The 22,048-nt window shown below is 39.0% G+C and overlaps 3 protein-coding genes across 3 annotated transcripts; all 3 read left to right on the top strand.

Moving 5' to 3' along the window:
* The first annotated feature begins 1,340 nt into the window (after positions 1 to 1,340).
* On the top strand, positions 1,341 to 11,164 carry colec10 (collectin sub-family member 10 (C-type lectin)). Its single transcript, XM_070912491.1, has 7 exons — positions 1,341 to 1,440; positions 3,330 to 3,401; positions 7,069 to 7,140; positions 8,965 to 9,018; positions 9,790 to 9,885; positions 10,453 to 10,664; positions 10,901 to 11,164. The coding sequence occupies exons 1-7, from the start codon at positions 1,341 to 1,343 to the stop codon at positions 11,162 to 11,164; spliced, it is 870 nt and encodes a 289-aa protein (XP_070768592.1).
* Positions 11,165 to 15,449: 4,285 nt separating this feature from the next.
* Positions 15,450 to 17,276, top strand: LOC139290477 (CD209 antigen-like protein C). The gene is made up of 4 exons (XM_070912266.1): positions 15,450 to 15,555; positions 15,781 to 15,849; positions 16,058 to 16,276; positions 16,540 to 17,276. The coding sequence occupies exons 1-4, from the start codon at positions 15,450 to 15,452 to the stop codon at positions 16,929 to 16,931; spliced, it is 786 nt and encodes a 261-aa protein (XP_070768367.1). The 3' UTR covers positions 16,932 to 17,276.
* A 1,849-nt stretch (positions 17,277 to 19,125) lies between these two features.
* Positions 19,126 to 21,209, top strand: LOC139290398 (CD209 antigen-like protein C). Its single transcript, XM_070912168.1, has 4 exons — positions 19,126 to 19,269; positions 19,495 to 19,563; positions 19,802 to 20,020; positions 20,653 to 21,209. Exons 1-4 carry the CDS (start codon positions 19,164 to 19,166, stop codon positions 21,054 to 21,056), a joined length of 798 nt encoding a protein of 265 aa, XP_070768269.1. The 5' UTR covers positions 19,126 to 19,163; the 3' UTR covers positions 21,057 to 21,209.
* Positions 21,210 to 22,048: the final 839 nt, after the last annotated feature.

Below are 22,048 nucleotides of genomic sequence, written 5' to 3' on the forward strand. Positions count from 1 at the left end.
CCCCCGATGACTTTCCTTACCAATGGACAGCTTAAGACATCCCATGAAGTATAACTCTTCAATAAGGAAATCCCTCTTTGTGCCAAGACATGCTCTGACCACACACTCTTCCTTACTTGCTATCGCTCTTTGTTCCTCACTCTGTCTCTTGTATTTCAGTAATTATCCCTCATTTCTTCTCACTGTCTCTCCCTGCTTTTGTCTCTCTTTCTGCCTCTTTTCAAATTTTCTGCCACCCACCCTCCTTTCCTTTCCCTCCGTCCCTCCGAGGCCTCCAAACCCTCTAATCCCTGTGTGTTTTCATCACATAGTGACAAACCAGAGGATGCAATTATGCAAGAATCTGTGTGTGTGTGTGCGTGTGTGTTTGTGTGCATGCAGTTTTGTTTTTGTGCATGGACACTTTTTTGTGGGCATGTCTACGTTGTACATGATATACATCTGTGTGTTTGTTTCTGTGTGCGTAAACCTCTCCCAATAAATGGTTTGTGGTCTGAAGGGTGAGAGGAAGAGCAAAAGACGAGAGGAGGAGGAGAGAGGAAAGAATTTGCAGGCCAAGAGGTGCTACTCCCTTGTTGTTGATAAGAAAACATCCCAGTCGCTTCTGACTCTGGCGTGTTTAATATTACACACTGTGCACTCTCCATTTAGCCCAAATATAGTTTTTCAATTGATTCATCAAAAACTTTAAACATCTATCAGATACAAGGCATTACATTGTGCGAATTCACAACGTGAACATGTTGTGGACACTTTTTTCACTCCATTGTGGGAATATTTTAGGGAGCTTTATAATGCATATATTTTAACACACTCAAATAAAGCGGCGGATAGAAAGTCAAAGTACTATTTTACTTGGAAATTATTAAAACGTAATAAATAAAATAAATAGGTTGTGTAAATATCTCCCACTATTGTGTCAATCTAAATCATTTTATGAACTGCACTTAATTAAACACAGTTTCAAATTCCAAGGGGCAACACATAGAGGAACGCAGTGCTCTGTTAAGTGTTGTTTGACACTATGACAAGTAACTGATAAGACTCTATAAACAAGTGTGTGTGTGTGTGTGTGTGTGTGTGTGTGTGTGTGTGTGTGTGGAGTGTGAGAGAGTGAGAGTGAGAGAGCATAGAAGCGTGTTCTATAAACAACAGCATGGCTCTGTTCTGACCCTCTCTGCAGAACGTTTGCTCGTTAGTTCTGCACTGATCTTCTGGTCTTACAGTTAAAACTGCCAGTAGGTGCATGAGATACTTTACACAGTCATTACTTTGGCTCTAGTAACAACCTGCAAATCTAAAAATCAGGATCTTCGTTGGTGGTCAGTGATGATTGGGAGATGATGGGACTGTTGGTGCTCTGTGTGTTCGCAGCTGTGTTCAACTGCATCTCAGCCTCTACAGAAGTCTGCACCAATTCCCTCCTACCTGGAGCTAAAGGTAACGCATGTCCCAGAATGTGTTGTGAGTCTGTGCTATGAGTTCAGTGTTAACAGAGCTGATGATAAAGGTACCAAGCATGTAATGTCCTGTAGTTTATTAGCAAGCAGTCTGCTACCCCATAGTCTTTTGGAGGGAATGCCTCCTCGTGTGTGTTTTCCATTTTACGACATCCAGTAGCTTGTTCCCCCTGCTGATCCAGACAGACAGACCTAATAAAATACACAGCTAAGCTAAGCACCGTTTTTTTTTCAGCTACATTCACACTACTGAAGAGCATGGCTTTCAGTTCGGGCTTAAAAGAACGTTAGAGAGACGTTACTTCAGGAGTCGATATACAGAAACTGAGATTGGAGGTCTGTCAAGTGAAAAAGTAAAAAGAAATCATCAATGTAAAAGAGGCCTTTGATCTGAATTCTTACAGTTCTTGAACATAGAAAAGTGCATATTAGTTTTACTCTCGTCATAACATTATACACACTCACAAGGACGTGAGTGGACATTTCGTCAGCTTTCCACTGAATTTCCTGTACTAGTAAGAAAGTCCCATTGTGACAGTGTGTATTTAGACAGCTGACACTAAACTGGACTGATTATTTGTACAAGACGCATCCCAGATACGACTGACCACAGACTCAGCCTCTGAATGTGTGTATTCTCACGTCTGCGTATTTGAGTGGGTGTCGGACGTGCATTTTTCTATGTTTCATACCCTGAAGAAATGTCGGGACAAACATGCTTTTGTTGTATTTACTGGTACTTTGACTTCAGCTTTTTTTAAATAGATTTACCGGCATTTTATTTCGTATTGAGACATAAGAATGTGGGACTGGTCAAGACACAGTTTGTTTAAGAAAAGTTAGATGACAAACTTTGAATTCGCTTTTATGTCACATAAAGTGATCCTATTGCTTACTGACATGTTGAATCACTGCCAGAATGTACTGTATCAGGCATGGGAAATCTCTCTGTGATTTGACACCTTAATCCCACAAATGAGACATTAATTTTAACATGGTTTCAGTTCAGTAGTCCAGAAAGGAAATACTGTTATGCAGGCAGAAACACTTGAAATTGCAATGATTTAGGTTACTTGAAAATGTCTCCACAGCCTGCAGAATTGAATGATAATTTTCCAAAGTACTACTCCAGGCTAATAGAGGGGGTTTGTTACAATCCTTCGTTTCAAAGCCCAGCACTTAACAAGATTTGAAGTGCTGTTGGCATCAACAAATGGGGCAAGATTACAGCTCTAATAGACACTCTGAAACCTCTCAAGGTTTCTTGCCAAGAGCTCTTTGAGCGGCGGACCCACCAGAGATATTTCTCCTACACCTCATTTTTGCTTTCAACTCTGAAAACTGTGTTGTGTCACTAATACTTACAAGGAGCTAGTGCCTCTGAAAATTATATTGGCTTGGATGAGCATATATTAAAATGGAACATGAAGAGGGAAAAATGTTTATAAAATGTTTATAAACATTCAAACTTAACATTACAGCGGACCTAATGATAACCCAAACCCACAAATGGACCAGCACTGGATCTCATACACAAGCACTCACTCACCCAACTGTGACGTACTGTTCTGCAGTAGTTCTTGGCCAACTGTTTTGATAATGGATCATCATCCTGTGGTGGCTTTGATTTTCCATCCTTGCCAGAAGTGAGTGGGAATATGCAGATTTAATCCCTGCCACATTGGGAAAGCAAGCCAGCAGTATACACCACTACATACATTCAGGTATCTACTATACTAGCATGCCTGTGACAGGCCCCTTCTGAACAGAACTGTGCATGAAATACTAACGGAAACATGCTCTGCTCTTTGGGTATATCAAATCCCCTTTCACACTCTAACCCTTTACTGTGTTTCCTTTATAATCCAGGAGACCAAGGTGAGATTGGAGAGGAGGGAGATCAGGGAAAACTGGGCAAGAACGGACCACCAGGACTTCCAGGTATATCATATATTATATAGAACATAATATTAGAATAATCACTGACTCCAAGTCTGTTTTAATGGCACACACACTATATGGACGACTTTGTGAGTCACAGTAGAATCAAACACAACTTGTGAAGTAGAATAGACATGGAACCAACAATATGTGGTTGACAAACAGTGACATGGACCAGTACAGTAGGTGACTGTGTATTGCTTGGTGTTGATTGCAGTTGTACTAAACTTCACAATTCAGAACACAGAGCAATGCTTGCTCCACTATTTTTCAGATAATTAAACATTTTTATGAAAAATCCTGATAATTTGTGATGAAAAGTGTAAAGTAATCTCACTTTATTGTGAGTTTTTACTCTTTTAAAGGGACTTAACAAATAAATTACATGTTAGATTAGTGGTATTATTTTTTCAGTGTATCAAATAGGCCTTTTACACAGCAGACATTTTGACATTTCATAGTGGGGAAAGTACAGGTATTATTTATTAGATTAACGATAGCTCTGTTTTATTAAAGTGTCCAAGTGAGCCACAACAGTGTGATGTAGTAGCTAAATGGAATTCAGCCATCAGAGCAATGGGCGGGAAGGCCACACTTTTCTTTTATGATTGAACAGTAGTACAAAGTCTGACTTCATGTCTGTAACTCAAAAATATAATTTACATTGCTGCTGTAATCTGGACAAACAATCACGCCTTACTTTCTGCACTGCGAGCTTCCAGACAGCCTGCGTGACTTTGCCCTGGCAGCAGCTTTTGCTTTTTCCTGCTCTAAGACAGCTTGCTTTCCTTTGCTGTGCAGTGGATACAGACTCCTGCTTTGCTCTGTGACAGACAGACAGACAGACAGACAGACCTGCACTGTTGAGTTTCTATGGAGGAAGCAGACATGTCAATTGCTGCTGAGGAAAGCAGTGGCGTCCCGCTTCACCATATGTGTTCCAACTGGGCTGGTGGACTAGCTGGCACACCAACCAACCATATCATATACACAGATGTCTGCACACAGACACACACACACACACACATGCACACACACACACACGCGCACACACACGCAGGCACGCACGCACGCACACACACACACATACACACACACACACGCACACGCACACACACACACACGTATAAAAGCAGTGGTTCTTGGCTGCCCTCTGGCTCTCCACAGATTCACATAGAGGTCCTCACACACATACATGCACACACTTTACAACAACAGACACACACTTCTCTCATCAGACTGTGTGAGAGACAAATGCCAGGAATGCTTGAGTCTTTTCCAAAAGTGTAAAGAGAAAAAAAGTACATATATATATATATATGTGTGAACCATTTTCAACTTTTCAACTTTGCGGATATTTTTCAACAGTATAGTAAACCCAATAATTATGGTTTTTCGCTGTGTGTTTGCTTACTGTAGGAATGAACGCAGGTTCCTATGATGATTTTGTAAGTATGTCAACAGCTCAACAGATGACGCATGTATTCCCTGTCTTAATTTAGGCCGTTTTACAGGAAACAGTTGCTTAATTTTGGAAAAGGGAATACATGACTGAATGCTCTGGTGGGCAACAAAAACAATTTGTTGCTCCAAACTTATTGACGTCAACAAACAGTCGTGCTGGATTTCTGCATCTGTTAATTGTGCTTTACTTAAAACTGCTGGTAAAGTTGAGACGATAGTGTTACCTACACTAGAGTTAGGTGTTATGTAATGCTCTCAATTCTTGTGAAGAACCTGTTGGAATGAAGTGTATTTGCAACAAATGGAAAATCTGGCTCATGGCCTTTATTTCATGTGACCCAGCTCTCTCTGCTCTGTCCACTAAGCTCTAAAAAGCATATTTTCTCTTTATGCTTGAGCAAACAATATGTAATGAGCTATCTGACCTAAGGTCTGCTTTGCATTTTAATCTCTTGCATTTTTGTTATAATAAGCCTTGAAAACATCTAGTCTGTCAGTGCTTTTGAAATACCTTGAAGGTTTAAAATGTGTGTAAGGCTCCATGATTTCAACGTGGCTTCACCTCCTTTCTCCTCTAGCAGCTGGAGAATCCAGACGTTAAACCAGTTGGAGGGGTTGGCCATTATAAAGACCCACTGCAGTGATAGGAAGGACTGTTATCTGGACGTTAAGATAGGCGGTTTAACTGGCAAGCATGAGCACTGCGAAAACAACATCAATCAACTTTTATAGACACAGAAGGAATAACAAGAGACCAACAGATTACATTTCTTCATATAGCAAAAAAGAAACACCTATAATCACTGTTCACAATCAGTTCTCAGGTCAAAATAGTCATAATATTTACTTTGTGATGGTGCTTCTCAGGCATTCATGCTGAAAAATTCCACAAAAATTAGATTATAGTGTAATAGTGGCATTTCCGATAGAGCCAGAGCTGTACAGAGACCACCGGACCTCACACAATCCATACGACCTCACACCTTTCGCCAACACTTCTCACAAATCATCAAGTAGAAAACCAACATGAGAGAGTGGGAAATGGGAAATAGTAGTGTGTGTGTATATGTGTGTGTGTGTGTGGCAAATCCCTCTAATAGCAATAGGCCTCTCCAATGCGTCACTTAGCATTTCAAACACCATCAATTTCCAGTTGAATAGTTTCCTGAGGAAATACTCATTCAAGTGTTGGCAGAAAGCCTCAGTCTGCTCCGTAGCTTTCCCATACTTACACACACACAAACACACACACACACACACACACACACACACACACACACACGCACACAATCTCTCTCTCTCTCTCTGATATTCTCTGAGCTTCTACACTTTCACTGTAACATCCAAAATCATGCACCTCCTCAGTATCTCAGTATATCTCAGTACATCTTCAAAAACCAAAACTAAAGCAGCCCTTCTGTGATGTGGAGTGACAGAGGACAGTAATCAGATTACAGTCATTGCGGTGACAGCAATCAGATCAAATATACTTATATAAATAATCACAATGGATGCTTATAGCTAAATAGAATAATAAAATTGCACAAATAAATAATACATGCATGTATTTACTCTGTTTATTACATTTTAAAGGTGGACTGCCACTTTGACTAAACCATATCTTGCAGCAACGCAGACTTTCTCACAGACTATCTTCACTCCGCAAACAGCCTCTCAGCACAAAGTACTTAAGTTAGTGCCTGAAAAAAATCAGCATTTTTCCCTCTAATCTATTTACTGGCATAATAATAAGAACAATAACAGCATCAATTTAGGAACCAAGCTATGCAGCCATTGTTTGGAAAAAAAAACCCTCAGGGCTCACAAGGATGATCTCTAAAAGATGAGATGGGAGTATGCAATTATATTGATTAGGCTTGAAAACAACAAAATAATGAGAAATGAAAAAGAAAAATGATGAAAGCCATGAAAAACAGTCCCAGTCGTCAGAATATGACAAACCTGAATGACAGAATGTATCTGTAAAAAATAAGATGAAGCAGCGATAGCTACCATATTTACAATGTTTGCATTGTATATCCTACCTTTTCTGTATATTATGCACACTGTGTTGGATTGGAAAGTCATAATTTCAAACTGAGATGATGAGATTTTTTTATCGTGTCTCAAATACCTACAGATCCAGTACTCTTCGTATTTTCCCCTCCTCTCGTCCCCTGTCTTTCTTTCTCTTCTTCCCCAGGAGTGCCAGGACAGACTGGGCTTGAAGGAGAGGTGGGCCACACAGGAAAGATGGGGCGTATTGGAGACAAAGGTATAACAAAGGAAAGCCATTTTAATCTAATTTTAATCTAAAGTTCATGTTTCTATATGTGGTTATATCACTGTTTCTGTCTCTTTTTCTCTTTAATCTTCTCTCTCTCGCTCTATAATGTATCTCTCTCATTCAGTTAACCCTATACTACAGTGTAAACATAGCCCTTATGAAATTTCATTAGTATTACTAATTCCAATACTTTATATACAGTACAGTAATCAAATGAGAGAGGGCATCAAAGGGAAGCTTCCTATCCTCAAAACGTATCTCCAAAATGAGAGAAAGATTGATGAACTTTATAACTGTAAAGTCTATAAATGTGTCCTTGTTCCTGTGCCTTGAAACTTTTTCAGTTGTCAACGACAGACAACCAAAATGGCACAAAAAAAAAAAAGGACCTGCAGGACCTTAATGACTTTATAATACCCTAAAAGAAGAAATACAGTTTCCTGAACTCCTCCTCAGCTTGGACAGCTGCTCCGTAACCACAGACTCAAAACATTAAAATAAGCAGAATGGACGTTTCTACACAAATCAGAAAACTTAATTAGTCCCAAGACTAACACACACAAGAAGGAACTGCTAAGCCAACTGCAGTTTTCCTTAAAAAGTACGTATTTTTCCCATTTCTTTTATGTTTTGAGTTATCACATCCTAAGATAGAAGAAACCATAATCCTGCAGTATGATGTCATGCAGTTGCTTTGCCCAGGGTGGCTGAAACAATTTCTATCTTTACTTTTATTTTTATGAGCAGTCATGTTCCCCTGCCTTTCTAGGCATACACTTTTCTCCGTATTCATTATGTTTAATACGCTTACAGGAAAGTGGCTGTGCATCAGCCATCTCAGGCAAAGCAGTGAGGTCACAGGTTTGGATTTCCCTTGATCCTGAGCGCCTGTAGCTCATAAAACACCTGGGAAGAAAAACACATTTTCAGGGCAGTGTCAGCTTTAGCAGAGTCCCAGACTAAAACTCAGTTACTCTTTTACAGGATTTTGATCAAGTTATAGGCTCACTCACAGAATATAGTGCTCATCTCTATGTCTACATTAGCAAAATTGGTGTTCATTCAAGAAATATATAAGATTATTATGATACATGAGCAAGTATTCTTTGTATCTGCTATAATTATATGCATATGTCTGCTTATTATCTTATAAATTGTGAAACTATGTGTAACTAGTGAATTCATATGGAAAACAAAACAACTAACTGACTGTTTGGGGTTCGTTGTACTGTATGCCCCAGAGATGACACTGCACTGCATGACTGGTGGCATTTTTACTTTAATAACCCATGGAGCTTCTATACTGGCAACAGGATGATAAGTTAAGTCTGAAGCCATTTTTCACTTATTAGTTAGTGTTTTCACATTTTTGTCAGGGTGCTCAAACTGTAACTGTTCGCTCCATCCGAATAATAAAAAAAATCACACACACAAGTACAATATGTCACTGTTCTGCCTTCCTCATACAAAACCAGCCTATTGTGATGTTTGTACTGCAGCCCACTTCCCCAAAATGTGCAACTGTCAAATTTGACCTGAGTAAATCTATACATGTGTGCAACCATATATAAAATGTTTTATATATGATACAGCCATCTAGTGGTAATCTATTGTTACTACGTCACAATATTATCACAACACAAGAAGCTTTTGTAATAATGCAATACAGTTAATTATTGGTAGCTAGTCAGGATTGTAGTATGTTATTTATATGTATTTGAGGTGATTAAAAACAAGAAGAAGGTAATTGTCAGCATCACTGATGTCATAATTATAAGAATTGTCTCACATGTGGTTTCTATTTCTCTGCAGGTGACAAAGGTGACACAGGTTCAGAAGGGCCCTCAGGTTTAAAAGGGAAAGCAGGTGAGTAAGTGATTGCCTGCATGTGACAATACCTGCCATTCTGCACTTCTCAGACCGACATTATGATGTTACAGCAATTTTACATTTACAAATCAACAGCCTGGACAGAGAATGTCCGTAGTTCCCTAAAATGTCAACACTCAGTCTTTGAACTGGTAAATATAGAGTTGAGCAAACTTTATTCTTGTCAGTTATTGCAATAAAGAAAACAACATTTGCTTGTGATCAGTTCCTATAAAATGACTCTAGACCTTCTTGGGGATGCTCCCTACTACTCCCTAATACAGTGGAGGAGCTACTCAGCTGTCAGAAAATATTAGTGTGGCGGTGATGTTTTTCATTGTTTTGGCTATTGTCTGTCGGATGCAGACAAAAGAATAATGAACAAAAGAAAAATGTCACTGTTCTACTGTGTTCTTACTCCCTGTGTACATATCATAAAATTTGTAGCAAACATTGCAAATAATCCTTCAGTGGTATTAACTTAATTCAAATAACCCGAGGCTAGGGTGGAGGAGGCTTTTGCCATGCAGCAGCAAAGCACCTGTCTGCATAGAGTTACTGTGGACTTACACTTGGCTCTTAAAGGGGAACAAATCATACAAGAAAGAAAGCACAGTTGTGCTCTACTGTGAGGTCTTACACTAACATACTGTGGTATGGTTTATCACGTCAGTCATAGTGCAGGAAGGTGATGCACACAGAATCAGAAATACTTTATTTACACTGTACACACTGAAATGATGTGCTGGCCCTTGTTTAATCCATCAGGCACAACATGTGACTGTGGCAAGTACAGGAAGGTGGTTGGACAACTGGATGTCAGTGTAGGCAAGCTGAGGAATGCTGTCAAGTTTGTGAAGAATGGTGAGTACTGGATGGTTGATATCTATGGTTTGACATACACTACAGTATGTTAAGTGGGAGTATTGATTACTGCCACTTAACTGAATATTGTCAAAAGTTTGAAAACCATAACAGCTTTAAAGATAAAAAGGGAAATATTTTCAGAAATGAACCCAGCTGCAAAAGCTATGCTTTAGAATTTATGAATTTGTAGGCCATCTAATAAGAAACACAATGTTTTGTTACTTAATATTTAGTCTTTCTTCTGTTGTGTTGCTTATTGTCTAAATCTGTTTTCAAAGCATTTTTGCTGTTTCTGCATTTTACTGCAACTAAGTTGAGTTGGAAAAGTGTATAAACACCAAGTTCGTTCATAAGAATAACTTTTTTTCATGATTTTGCTTACTCCTAGCATGTAATTTGATGAACTTTGACAACAAGACAAAGCTAAATACATTTACTAAATACTATTTGTGTGTGTAGTGTGTTCATTTTTGCATTGTACACACACGTTCTTTGCAAAGAAGATTATTAGATTATCATGGAAGTATCCTAACTTCTTTTGACCTTTAACCCCGTCCTGTGCAGTCATCCTGGGGCTGAAGGAAACAGAAGAGAGGTACTACCTGCTGGTGAAGGAGCCCAAGAGGTTCAGAGAGGCTTCAATGAACTGCAAGCTAAGAGGAGGCACCCTGGCCATGCCAAAAACCAGCAACACCAACCGTCTCATGGCAGACTACGTCAGCCAGGCGGGACTGACAAGAGTTTACATAGGAGTGCAAGCTCATAGCAAGGATATAGTAAGTGGTCGCCATCAGAATGTACTGTAATGCACACACACGCACACACACACAAGTCTTTGGTCTTAAAGTACAAAAAAATATCAGCTATCAGTGATTTTTAATGAGCATGCATAGCAACAAGTGACAAAAAAACCCACAGCAAAACATACCCATTAGACAATATGACCAGATGATGATGAAAGCAGGAGTATGTAGGGCCGAATTGGTTAAATATCCTCTGTTTTTGTCATCAGGATGGAACAAGCAGTTATGTTTATGCAGACTCCAGCCCTCTGCAGGGGTTTGCAGCTTGGAGCCAAGAGCAGGAGCTGAATTCCAGAGTATCTCCCACCACAAACTCAAGCTGTGTGGAGCTGCTCAGCACTGGAACATGGGCTCATGTGGAGTGTGAAGCCACCATGTTTTTCATTTGTGAGTTCCCAAAGAGCAGGAGAAGAGGAGGAGGAGGAGCAGGAGGAGGAGGAAGAAGGGGGACACCTGCCACGGCATCATCTTGAGTCAATGAGACTTTCACACTTGCATGCAAAAGAGATATAAGTATACATATATATTTTGTTGATTGTTGATGAATGTATGTAATAAAAAATAAGTGAAATGAAAATAAATGTTCCTGCATAATCAGATTGTATTGCTTTCCTTGAAGAATGGAACAATGACATTACATCATCACAGACAGACAGCTATTATTTATATATATATTATTTATTTATTATTAAATATTACACTCATATTACACAAATGGAAATTCCATTTGTGGTGCCTAAAGCGTTGTTTAATTATTAATGTAATATATTATGTGGAGGTACTTGCCCCCCAAGAAATGTAATTCAGTATCACCACTGGCTTATGACTGATTAAGTTTTCAACTTTTCAACCATTTTCTGTTGTTTAAAAAAAAGAAAACAGAATAATTGAACTCACCTATCTGCCTGTCATTTGGTCTCTCATTGGTTAGATGGCGGAGTAAAAGTTACCTGTTGGAAGAACTGAGTTAAGTCCCGCCCCATTCCCATCATCTGTGACACACAGTGTTTCGAGCCACCTCAAGCTGGCTTGGATGGGTTTATTCATTTCCATCTAGAGTCTCTTACTGTGTTAAACTATAGTAGCATAATAGTCTGAGGACCTGATTCGCTGAGACCAATTAAAAAATGAAGGATTCCATTTTGTCACACTCCTCTACAAATTCAGAGTCACTGCTAGCTGGTGGCTTGCTTTGACATTTACATTTCATTAATAACCAAACCAGTATTGCTTTTGAATTCTAGTTTTAGTTACTTTAGAACTTGTGACCTTGATTTAGGCTAATACTTGCTCAAATGCAAACAGCACTTACTTAGAGAATGGCTTCATAAAGTAATCACACCTAAAATTACATTTCTTGGAATAAAATATGTGTTAGCTGTAAAGTGATATCTGAGTAGAATTATAAATGATTTCATATTTTGTGTTTTTTTAGGATGAGTGTTCCATTTATGTCTCACCACATCCTTAATAAGAAAAAGTCCCACTGAAGGCGTATTATTCAGTTCATTCCATTTGAACCTTGATTTGTGGACCCATACCCAAATAAGTGTGCAATGTCGTATGCAAATCAGTTTGTCTTACACGTGTCTTTATCTTAGATTGTCTAAGATACACACACACACACACTCTCACACACACGCACACACACACACGCACACACAGCCTAGTGTTGCCCTCCCCTTCATCTCTTTGGCAGATGACAAAGGTGTCATGACCAGCCCTTCTATCACACACCTCATCCAGGAGCTTCTGCTTTTGTCTGTACAGCTCTCTTGCTCTCACAGGTGAAGTGAAGAGTGAGGATGAAGTGTACAGTTCTTGTTGCGTCGCTGCTTTTGATGGTACTGTCCCACCTTGAAGTCACTGATGGATCTGGTGAATGCAAAGGAAAAACAGTGAATGTGTTTCTGAAAAACTCGTTTCTACGTCGCGGGGATACTTTCTCTTTGCCAGACACATATATTAAGGTAGGACATCCACATCTCTTAAAGCCAACATAATGTTTGCATAGTCTAAAAACTGAACTCACAATTCGAAATGATCACTTTCTAGCAACAAACAGTTGAGACATGACTTTGACATTCAAACATGGTGAAAGTGTAGCAATAAATGTGAAATGTGTTTCACTTGTGTATGTGTGTCATTACTGTTCTCAAATAAAATGTATCTTTAATCCAATGTAGATGACAGTTGGCGAAGTGACGATGACAACTGGAGTCATTCAAAACAACAGGACTGCAGTATTTAAACAGTGGTTTGTCTACAAGAATGCCCAAAGCAACATACTGAGGATCGAGGTCTGGGACGAGGACGGAGGTTTGAATGGCAAGGATGACTTCATGGGAAAATGCCAGATTGCACTGCAGAAGCCTGTCAGTGACGAGAAATGCAGTTTTGAGAACGGTGAAGTGTTACTGAGTTACATGTGTATGTGAAACAACTGAAAGCTGGTATAAGTGCCTGTTGTGAAAAACATTCAAATTTCTTCTTTTTTTTCAAAATGGATACTTATAGATATACTTTTAGAAATAATAGTATCTTCAAATGAGTAGCAGAGGACAAAACATCCTAGTTAATATGACCTTTCTGTGTCTGTAATCTGATTTTAACATTACAGTGAATAAATGTTGTCTTCATCATGTATAATTGAAAAATGTGTCCGCTTCAGAGTGTGATGGCATAAAATCTTCAAGAATGACAAGAATTTCTTAGGACTACTTTAATGTTTCAGGTGAGATTGCAAATTGCAACCCACACGAATGGAGCTTAAAGGTACAACTAGGATAACATGGAAGATGCAAAGTGCAGGATAACACGTAAAAAAAATTACATTTGTATTTGCCCCATAATGTTTGCGCTGAGAAGCCTGTGTGACTAAGCCAAGGAGTGCAGAGGTCACATATGGGGCTAGGTATCTTACATCTCTCACTACTAGAGCAAAGACTGTAAAGTTTGGCAGTGGTGTGGGCGCCACAGAAAAAGGCCGTGTTTTTATCAAAATTAAGGGTCTGTGCTTTGGTGAGCTATTGAGAAAATGGCTCAGCAGTTATTTTTTTGTCCTAAGGGAAATGTCTCCACAACTATTGAATGAATTACCATGAAATTTGGTAAGACATTCATGTACTCCTTAGAATGAGTTGTAATAAACTTGGTGATCCTTTTAATTTTTCCATAAATAGGTGAAATTTTCAGTTTTTCCAATACTTTGTTGTATGATTACCTTCAAAGCCGATGATACTCCCATCAGCCTCAGTTTTGTGCTAATTATCAAATGTTTGCATGCTAACACGCTAAATTGAGGTGGTGAACATGTGAAACTTTATAGCCTACCTGCTAAACACCAGCATGTTACCATGCTAGCATTAGCATTTAGCTCAAATGTGTGTTTTAATTGGAACTGGATGTTTTCATGTTTCTCTGTGTTTGTTATGTTGATGATTATGTGTGACAAAATCACTTTCTTTTCCCTTCCAACCCCTCTCACTCATCCCAAAAATGTATGTGATAATACGTTATAGAAACACTCTATTTATAAATATTATAAATCACAAGAAATTGTCCCAGAGCGATTTCTCACATATATAGTTTTTAAGGCTTTGAACTTAGTTACCAAGGGATTGCGACTTGTCACATTTTGTTCCAGCAACAGATGTTGTTCCTCTATTCACCGACATGCCTTCGCATGTTCAGTAAAGAGGTTGGGTAGCTGACTTCTAATAAGTAGTTCTAGGTAACTGGTAACACCAAACTTTCTAAATGAATTGAACTGTTGTCAGGTGTTGAGTGTTATGCACCTTTAGGCCTCTAGAGGGGGACACACTGACGGTTTGCAGTCTGATTTCATATATAAGCTTACGTTACAGTACATGTAAGTGTACAGCAAGTATGCTGTCCTTATGGTGACTATTCAATATAAATACATTTCAAGCTGCTGTGCACTACTCTTTGGCCCTATATAACCTGCATGGTTACATGGAAAGCTATCAAGGCTATCTATTATCACTTATTTATCTTATCTTATTTTTATTTTTATTCTTATTCTTATTTTAGCTTTTATATTCTACTTATTTGTTATCAAAACAATAGCACCTTCAGACCACAGCAAATTCCTTGTAATGTATGTTACTTGGCAATAAACAGTTTCTGATTCTGATTCTGATTCTGATTAAAGGCTACAATTGTACCCAAGTGCTGATATTTAGGGGTTGGGTTGAATAGTTAGGCGGGCTTCCCCGAAAGATCAATTTCTGACAACAGCACACAATCAGCACATAAACACAGGTTGACATCCTGTTGATTAATACAGGAAGTAAAAGCAGAGAATTTTGCTGACTATCATGTAACTGTGCCATCCTTAAAAGGCTCAGTCTGCAATTCTCATGCAAAGAAACAGAAACTAAATCACAGGTTAAAATACACTGCTACTGTACACTGGTGCTTACTTATGAGCTTACAACTGTCAAGTATAAATGGTAAATGAATCTGCAAAGCAATCTTAACAAATTATTAACAGTTTGTTTGGAGACATACAGTTTAGAAAAATGTAATTAAATGCTTCGTATATCCACTGCTTTAAGTAAGACTCCAAATCAAGGGGTTGTCTTTCCCAAACAAAACGTCCTCCCAACAGGTTTCTATTTGCTGTGTCAGCAAATCATTGACCCCTAATAAAAACAGTTTGATGCAACACTTTGCAAATTCTGTGCTAGAGTGAAGACTTGGAAGGTGAAAAGACGCTGACCACAAATCTGACAGATGTCAGTGGCATTTAACAGCAAATCAGGGGAAGCTGGAGGAGATGGTTGGAATCTGATGGCTTCTGAAGAAAGATCAAAGTATGGACGGCGATGTCAAAGTTCAAGTAAGTACATATGCTGAACTGCATTCCTGTCAATATACAGTACAACATTTACTGTAACAGAGATAGCAGCTGTAGTAATTATAAAAATGATTGCATGATGAAATACAGATAGGAACAAAGACTAAGACTAAGACTAAGTACTGCTAATTAAACCATTGAGCAAATTGCACATCTGCATTGCTTGTTTGTGGTTTAATTGCCTTACGGTCATGGTGTGTGCTTCAGTGTGGTGGATTGGAGCTGCTGTAGTGTGTCTGGGGCTTCTTCTGCTGACTGTGATCTTGGTGGCCCACAGTAAGTACAATACTGCCTCAACAATGAACATTGGTGTACAGCAAAATCCTCAGTGTCGATCTAATCGGAAGACTGCAGAAATCAGAGTTGGTTATAAAGTCTAAGAAAGCTTTTAAATCTGCATTCAGAGCCATGTGAGGTCTAAACCTCCCACTGAACTGAACTCTGCATAGGAGTGGTCACATGATTCTAAATGCCTCTGTTGCAGATACCAGTGCTATCAGTCATTGGGAAACGAAGTATGAAAGCTGGATTTATAACCTGACAAAAGACAGAGACGCTCTGAGAGACGAGCGAGACAAACTGAAGATTCATTCCAGCAACCTGACAAAAGAGATGGAGGTGCTTCAGAGCCAATACAACACTGTGGCTGCAAGTCGAAATAAGTTGCAAGAGGAGGTCAATCGGTTAAATATCAGCAGAACAGGTAAAAAAATGTAATTTGAATTAATTCATTTCATCAAAAAATTCGAATATTGTTCAATATTACAGTTTCTCTTTGGTTTGAAATATGATATATGGGGTGTTTACAGCAGGCAAGCCGGGTACAAATACCCATTTCAAGTTAATGATGGAAATCAGACTTGAGCACCTGGACTTAAACTCCCAAAACTTGTTCCCTACTGGTCCCCAAATCTTAGCAATGCTTTTAGGATCACAATAACTAAAACACACTTGTACTCTCTCCAGATAAACCTTGCCAACAAGGATGGATAAAATTCAACAACAAGTGCTACTATGTCGCTCCTGATGGAGTGACTAAAACATGGGAAAACGGCAGAAAAGACTGTCGAGAGAGAGGAGCGGACCTGGTGATTATAACCACAAAAGATGAGCTGGATTTTGTCTCCAAAATGAACAGCAGATCCTGGATTGGTCTGTCTGACCTGGAGCAAGAAAACAAATGGAAATGGGTGGATGGGACTGACCTGGTGGGTACAGGATTCTGGCAAGATGGAGAGCCCAATGATCATGGAAATGAAGATTGTGTGGAGGTCTTGCGCGGAGCAAGATGGAATGACGTGCCTTGTGATATCAAACTGCAATGGGTGTGTGAGCAATTTGAGTTTGTCTTTCATTGAAAGGCCTCCCATCCCGTTGTTCAGTGCAACACACATACTTATATTCACACATATTACCCTATTCCTTCCCAAAGGTCACGTGCCAGTGTTGATGTTTGGATCCTTTGCACTGTGAAATATAGAAGATAAAAGACTGATCTGATAACAACTGCTCCTCTTTGTTGTGTCTCTGTTGTAATTCTATATGTTCAGAACAAGAAAGTCCTTCTAAAATACTGTTACTTATGAGTTTAATTTTCTCATTTCTTTCATGATATGAAAAGCACTAAAATATATAGGTGATAAATCCATTAAAAGATGACAGAGAATGAGTTTCCTTTATTCTTCATAGAATATCTTATTGATATTTTGTTGCTGCTTTTATCAATGATTAGTAATTCAAAGTATAACACACAATGTTGTATCTTCTGATTGTTTTCTGCTTCTAAAGTAAACAATAAATACATTGGACAAAAGAACAATGGACTGACTTATTCTATATTTCACAATTTCATTATGTCAATCTCGCAGAGTCAGAAGTTTGCTGCATTGAATACAGTGTAAGAATCAACAGTTTAGTCAGAGAGAGGTTTTATCTCTGGCTTCCTGCTGTTTCATAGATGACAGAGAGGCCTCCAGAGAGCCCCGGGATAAATGTCTCTCCATGTACAGAGAACAGGGTCAAATACGTGCCCCTCAAAACGTATCCTTTCTCACCCATTTCCTTGATGCCTTAAAACAATCAGCAGTGATCTGAATAAACCATTCAGAATAACATGACTCATACCATGTCTTGAATGTCAACCTCATTTGCACTGCCCAATATCACATAGATCAATTGTCTTTACAGGCCTGAAGGTGCCACCAGAGAAATGGTAACAGAGCAGCCATAGTACACAGGGTGCATTCTTTAAGAAGTATTAAAAAGCAATGTCATGACTTTTCCTGTGTAAAACTTTAACTTAATTATTTTTGCTATTAGAGCAATCTGCACAATAGCAATCCAGTGGTATTAGCAAGTCTCCCAATGGACATCATAACCTGTGAATATGTCAGCCCTAAACTAATGGAGAAAACGTCACCCACACTACTCTTGTGTGTCACTGTATGATTTGATTCTTATATTGGGTTGCAGCTTTTTAGCATCAGACTATCTTCATTGTCACAATATTGTCAAGGCAGCTTTTCTGTGACCATATAAATGTTTTGTTAACAGTTTCTGAGAAAGTCTGGACCAAATGAAACTAAGGTACTTTTGTTGTATAAACTGGAGGTACATGTAGATGCTGTGATGATATCAAACAGTATGTGTCCCCCTCTGTTGTTCATCTAGCAAACTGTAACTCAGGGGTGTTTTAAAGAGCTCTGGTAAACCCACTACTGTACACTACCAGCACACGTACAGCAGACAAAGTTAGTGACCAGCTGTTGAAGAAAGCTGAACATCTTGCACAAGATAGTTTGTATTTATAATTTTGTCATCATGACTGTTCATACTGTAATTTTACTATGTCGGTCTATTCTGTTCACGCGACGTCTATTGCATGTCTGTCCATCCTGGAAGAGGGATTCCTCCTCTGTTTCTTCCATTTTTCCTCTGTTAAAGGGCTTTATTTGGGAGGGGGGTTTCCTTATCAGAATCAAGGGTTTAAGGACAGAGAGTGTTGTATGCTGTGCAGATTGAAAAAACCCCTACAGCAAATTTGCGATGTGAGATATTGTGTCATACAGATAAAATAGACTTGACTTCAGCACATAAACACGGGCTGACATCCTGTTATTTTACACAGGAAGTAAAAGCAGAGAATTTTGCTGACTGTCCTGTAACTGTGCCATCCTTAAAGGCTCAGTCTGCAATTCTCATGCAAAGAAACAGAAACTAAATCACAGATTAAAATACACTGCTACTGCTGCTCAATTACGAGCATACAGCTGTAAAATATAAATGGTAAATGTAAATGAATCTGCAAAGTAATCTTAACAAATTATTAACAGTTTGTTTGGAGACATACAGTATAAAAAAATATCCACTACAACTCACAGCTAATGTAAAAAATCTCAGAGTTCTGCTTTAAGTAAGACTCCAAATCAAGGGGTTGTCTTTCCCAAACAAAACGTCCTCCCAACAGGTTTCTATTTGCTGTGTCAGCAAATCATTGACCCCTAATAAAAACAGTTTGATGCAACACTTAGAAATTCTGTGCTAGAGTGAAGACTTGGAAGGTGAAAAGACGCTGACCACAAATCTGACAGATGTCAGTGGCATTTAACAGCAAATCAGGGGAAGCTGGAGGAGATGGTTGGAATCTGATGGCTTCTGACGAAAGATCAAAGTATGGACGGCGATGTCAAAGTTCAAGTAAGTGCATATGCTGAACTGCATTCCTGCCAATATACAGTACAACATTTACTGTAACAGAGATAGCAGCTGTAGTAATTATAAAAATGATTGCATGATGAAATACAGATAGGAACAAAGACTAAGACTAAGACTAAGTACTGCTAATTAAACCATTTAGCAAATTGCACATCTGCATTGCTTGTTTGTGGTTTAATTGCCTTACGGTGATGGTGTGTGCTTCAGTGTGGTGGATTGGAGCTGCTGTAGTGTGTCTGGGGCTTCTTCTGCTGACTGTGATCTTGGTGGCCCACAGTAAGTACAATACTGCCTCAACAATGAACATTGGTGTACAGCAAAATCCTCAGTGTCGATCTAATCGGAAGACTGCAGAAATCAGAGTTGGTTATAAAGTCTAAGAAAGCTTTTAAATCTGCATTCAGAGCCATGTGAGGTCTAAACCTAAACTGAACACTCAAGTTTAACACTGCGTAGGAGTGGTCACTTGATCATTTGAATGGTTTCTCATTGATTCTAAATGCCTCTGTTGCAGATACCAGTGCTATCAGTCATTGGGAAACGAAGTATGAAAGCTGGATTTATAACCTGACAAAAGACAGAGACGCTCTGAGAGACGAGCGAGACCAACTGAAGATTCATTCCAGCAACCTGACAAAAGAGATGGAGGTGCTTCAGAGCCAATACAACACTGTGGCTGCAAGTCGAGATAAGTTGCAAGAGGAGGTCAATCGGTTAAATATCAGCAGAACAGGTAAAAAAATGTACTTGGGCAAGAAATTGAAACTTGAATATAATCTTTGATTTGGATTCAATGTTGTAGAGAGGACACTGAAGAAGATGCAGACAATAAAAATACATAATCAAACACCAAGAGATTTAAAACTGGTTTAAATAATCCTGTACTGTCTGTTTAATGTTAAACAGAAGTACTGAATAACTCAGTATAACATTAAACAGACAACACTAAAATCTTGTGTCCAAAATAGCAACTCTCCGAGTCAAAGTTTTGTAAACAGTAGGCTTTTTGTACCAAAAGCAAAAATTTGAATTTGTGTAACTGTTCAATTTCAACAATCTACAATGTTCTGCACAGTGTGTGTGAATCATTTAACCAAGTGCAGGTTCACTGCATGATACTGGAGCTATGAGCCTTTACAACGCACTGAAGCTTGATCTTTGTGTCGTCACATAGAGACTGAAAATTATGGTGACCATGCCAGATACCTGTTTTGTACCCATTTTGAGTTAAATGACACCACTTGATGATGGAAATCAGTCTTGAGCACCTGGACTTAAGCTCCCAAAACTTGTTCCCTGCTGGTCCGCAAATCTTAGCAATGCTTTCAGGATCACAATAACTAAAATACACTTGTATTTCTTTAGGTACATCTTGCGACCAAGGATGGACAAAATTCAACAATAAGTGCTACTATTTCTCTCGTGCTGGAGTGACCAAAACCTGGGAAAACAGCAGAAAGGACTGTCAAGAGAGAGGAGCGAACCTGGCGACTATAGCCACAAGAAGTGAGCTGGATTTTGTCACCAGAAGTCACGGCATAACCTGGATCGGTCTGTCTGACAAGGAGCAAGAAAACAAGTGGAAGTGGGTGGATGGGACTGACCTGGTGGGTACAGGATTCTGGCAAGATGGGGAGCCCAATAATAGTGACGGAAATGAGGATTGTGCGGAAGCCTCACGTTCTGCAATGGCGTGGAATGATGTGCCTTGTAGTAGGAAGTTTTCATGGGTGTGTGAAACTGTAATATTGAGTTTGTCTTCCAGTTGATGTCATTCAAGGGCCGCCCATCCTGTTGTACAGTGCGACGCACATACTTATATTAACACACAGCTGCTTTTATCAATAAGTAGTCATGCAAAGTATAACACACAATGTTGTATCTTCTGAATGTTTTCTGCTTCTAAAATAAACAATAAAAACATGGACAAAAGAATAATGGATAGACTAATTTTATATTTCATTATTTAAAGCTTGCAGAGTCAGAAGTTTGCCGCATTGAATAGTCAGAGAGAGTTTTTATCACTGGTTTCCTGTTGTTTCATAGATGACAGTGAGGCCTCCAGAGACCCAGGGTCAGTACAGAACAGGGTCAAATATGTGCTCCTCAAAACTCATCCTTTCTCACCCATTTCCTTGATGCTTGAAATAAATCATCCATGAAAAAGATTTCCGATCTAGAAGTGCAAGTCTTACACAGGGTCTTACACAGGTCGCATTGATTGTAACTGCCAGCCACACTAAACTAAACTACCCAGTGCCCTTTAAGAGGTTATATCAACATTGGTTCACATAAGCCAAGTCCTAGCTATACATTAACATTGTGGCTTAGCATAAGAAACTGCTCTTACCAACGTAACAACACAGCAATTTTACTTCACTTTACTTTGATTTAAAAAAAAGCTGTGTTTCCCCCAAAAAATGACATGTTTTAGTACAAATGTTGCTAAGTCAGTTTGGAAATCAGTTTTCCTCTCTCCTAAACTGCTGCTCTGACCCTTAAACTAATATTTACTTTACTTCTTTGCTCCAGCACTGGGGAAGGTTAACCAGTACACACATCCTAGTTTCTTAGCCTTCATTTCTTTTCTAACAGTGCTGCAGAATTCATTGGGGTGTAGTCACACCCTCAACTATTTGATTTTGGACTAATGTTTCTGAGCTGAGGTGTCTGCTGGTGTCTGTTCACATAGAGAGAGAGACAAGTTCCCCAACAGACTGACTGAGTTAATAGGGTAAAGAGTAAGATTGGTGCCTTCAGT

The sequence above is a fragment of the Enoplosus armatus genome, chromosome 9, assembly GCF_043641665.1.
Source record: "Enoplosus armatus isolate fEnoArm2 chromosome 9, fEnoArm2.hap1, whole genome shotgun sequence".
Lineage (NCBI taxonomy): Eukaryota > Metazoa > Chordata > Actinopteri > Centrarchiformes > Enoplosidae > Enoplosus > Enoplosus armatus.

What these genes read in the sequence shown, in the direction of transcription:
- colec10 (XM_070912491.1), top strand. Translation starts at nt 1,341, where the DNA reads ATGATGGGACTGTTGGTGCTCTGTGTGTTCGCAGCTGTGTTCAACTGC. An exon ending in CCTCCTACCTGGAGCTAAAG is followed by an intron (nt 1,441 to 3,329) that starts GTAACGCATGTC and finishes TTTATAATCCAG; the next exon opens with GAGACCAAGGTGAGATTGGA. An exon ending in CGGACCACCAGGACTTCCAG is followed by an intron (nt 3,402 to 7,068) that starts GTATATCATATA and finishes CTTCTTCCCCAG; the next exon opens with GAGTGCCAGGACAGACTGGG.
- LOC139290398 (XM_070912168.1), top strand. Translation starts at nt 19,164, where the DNA reads ATGTCAGTGGCATTTAACAGCAAATCAGGGGAAGCTGGAGGAGATGGT. An exon ending in TGTGATCTTGGTGGCCCACA is followed by an intron (nt 19,564 to 19,801) that starts GTAAGTACAATA and finishes CCTCTGTTGCAG; the next exon opens with ATACCAGTGCTATCAGTCAT. An exon ending in GTTAAATATCAGCAGAACAG is followed by an intron (nt 20,021 to 20,652) that starts GTAAAAAAATGT and finishes GTATTTCTTTAG; the next exon opens with GTACATCTTGCGACCAAGGA.
- LOC139290477 (XM_070912266.1), top strand. Translation starts at nt 15,450, where the DNA reads ATGTCAGTGGCATTTAACAGCAAATCAGGGGAAGCTGGAGGAGATGGT. An exon ending in ACGGCGATGTCAAAGTTCAA is followed by an intron (nt 15,556 to 15,780) that starts GTAAGTACATAT and finishes TGTGTGCTTCAG; the next exon opens with TGTGGTGGATTGGAGCTGCT. An exon ending in GTTAAATATCAGCAGAACAG is followed by an intron (nt 16,277 to 16,539) that starts GTAAAAAAATGT and finishes TACTCTCTCCAG; the next exon opens with ATAAACCTTGCCAACAAGGA.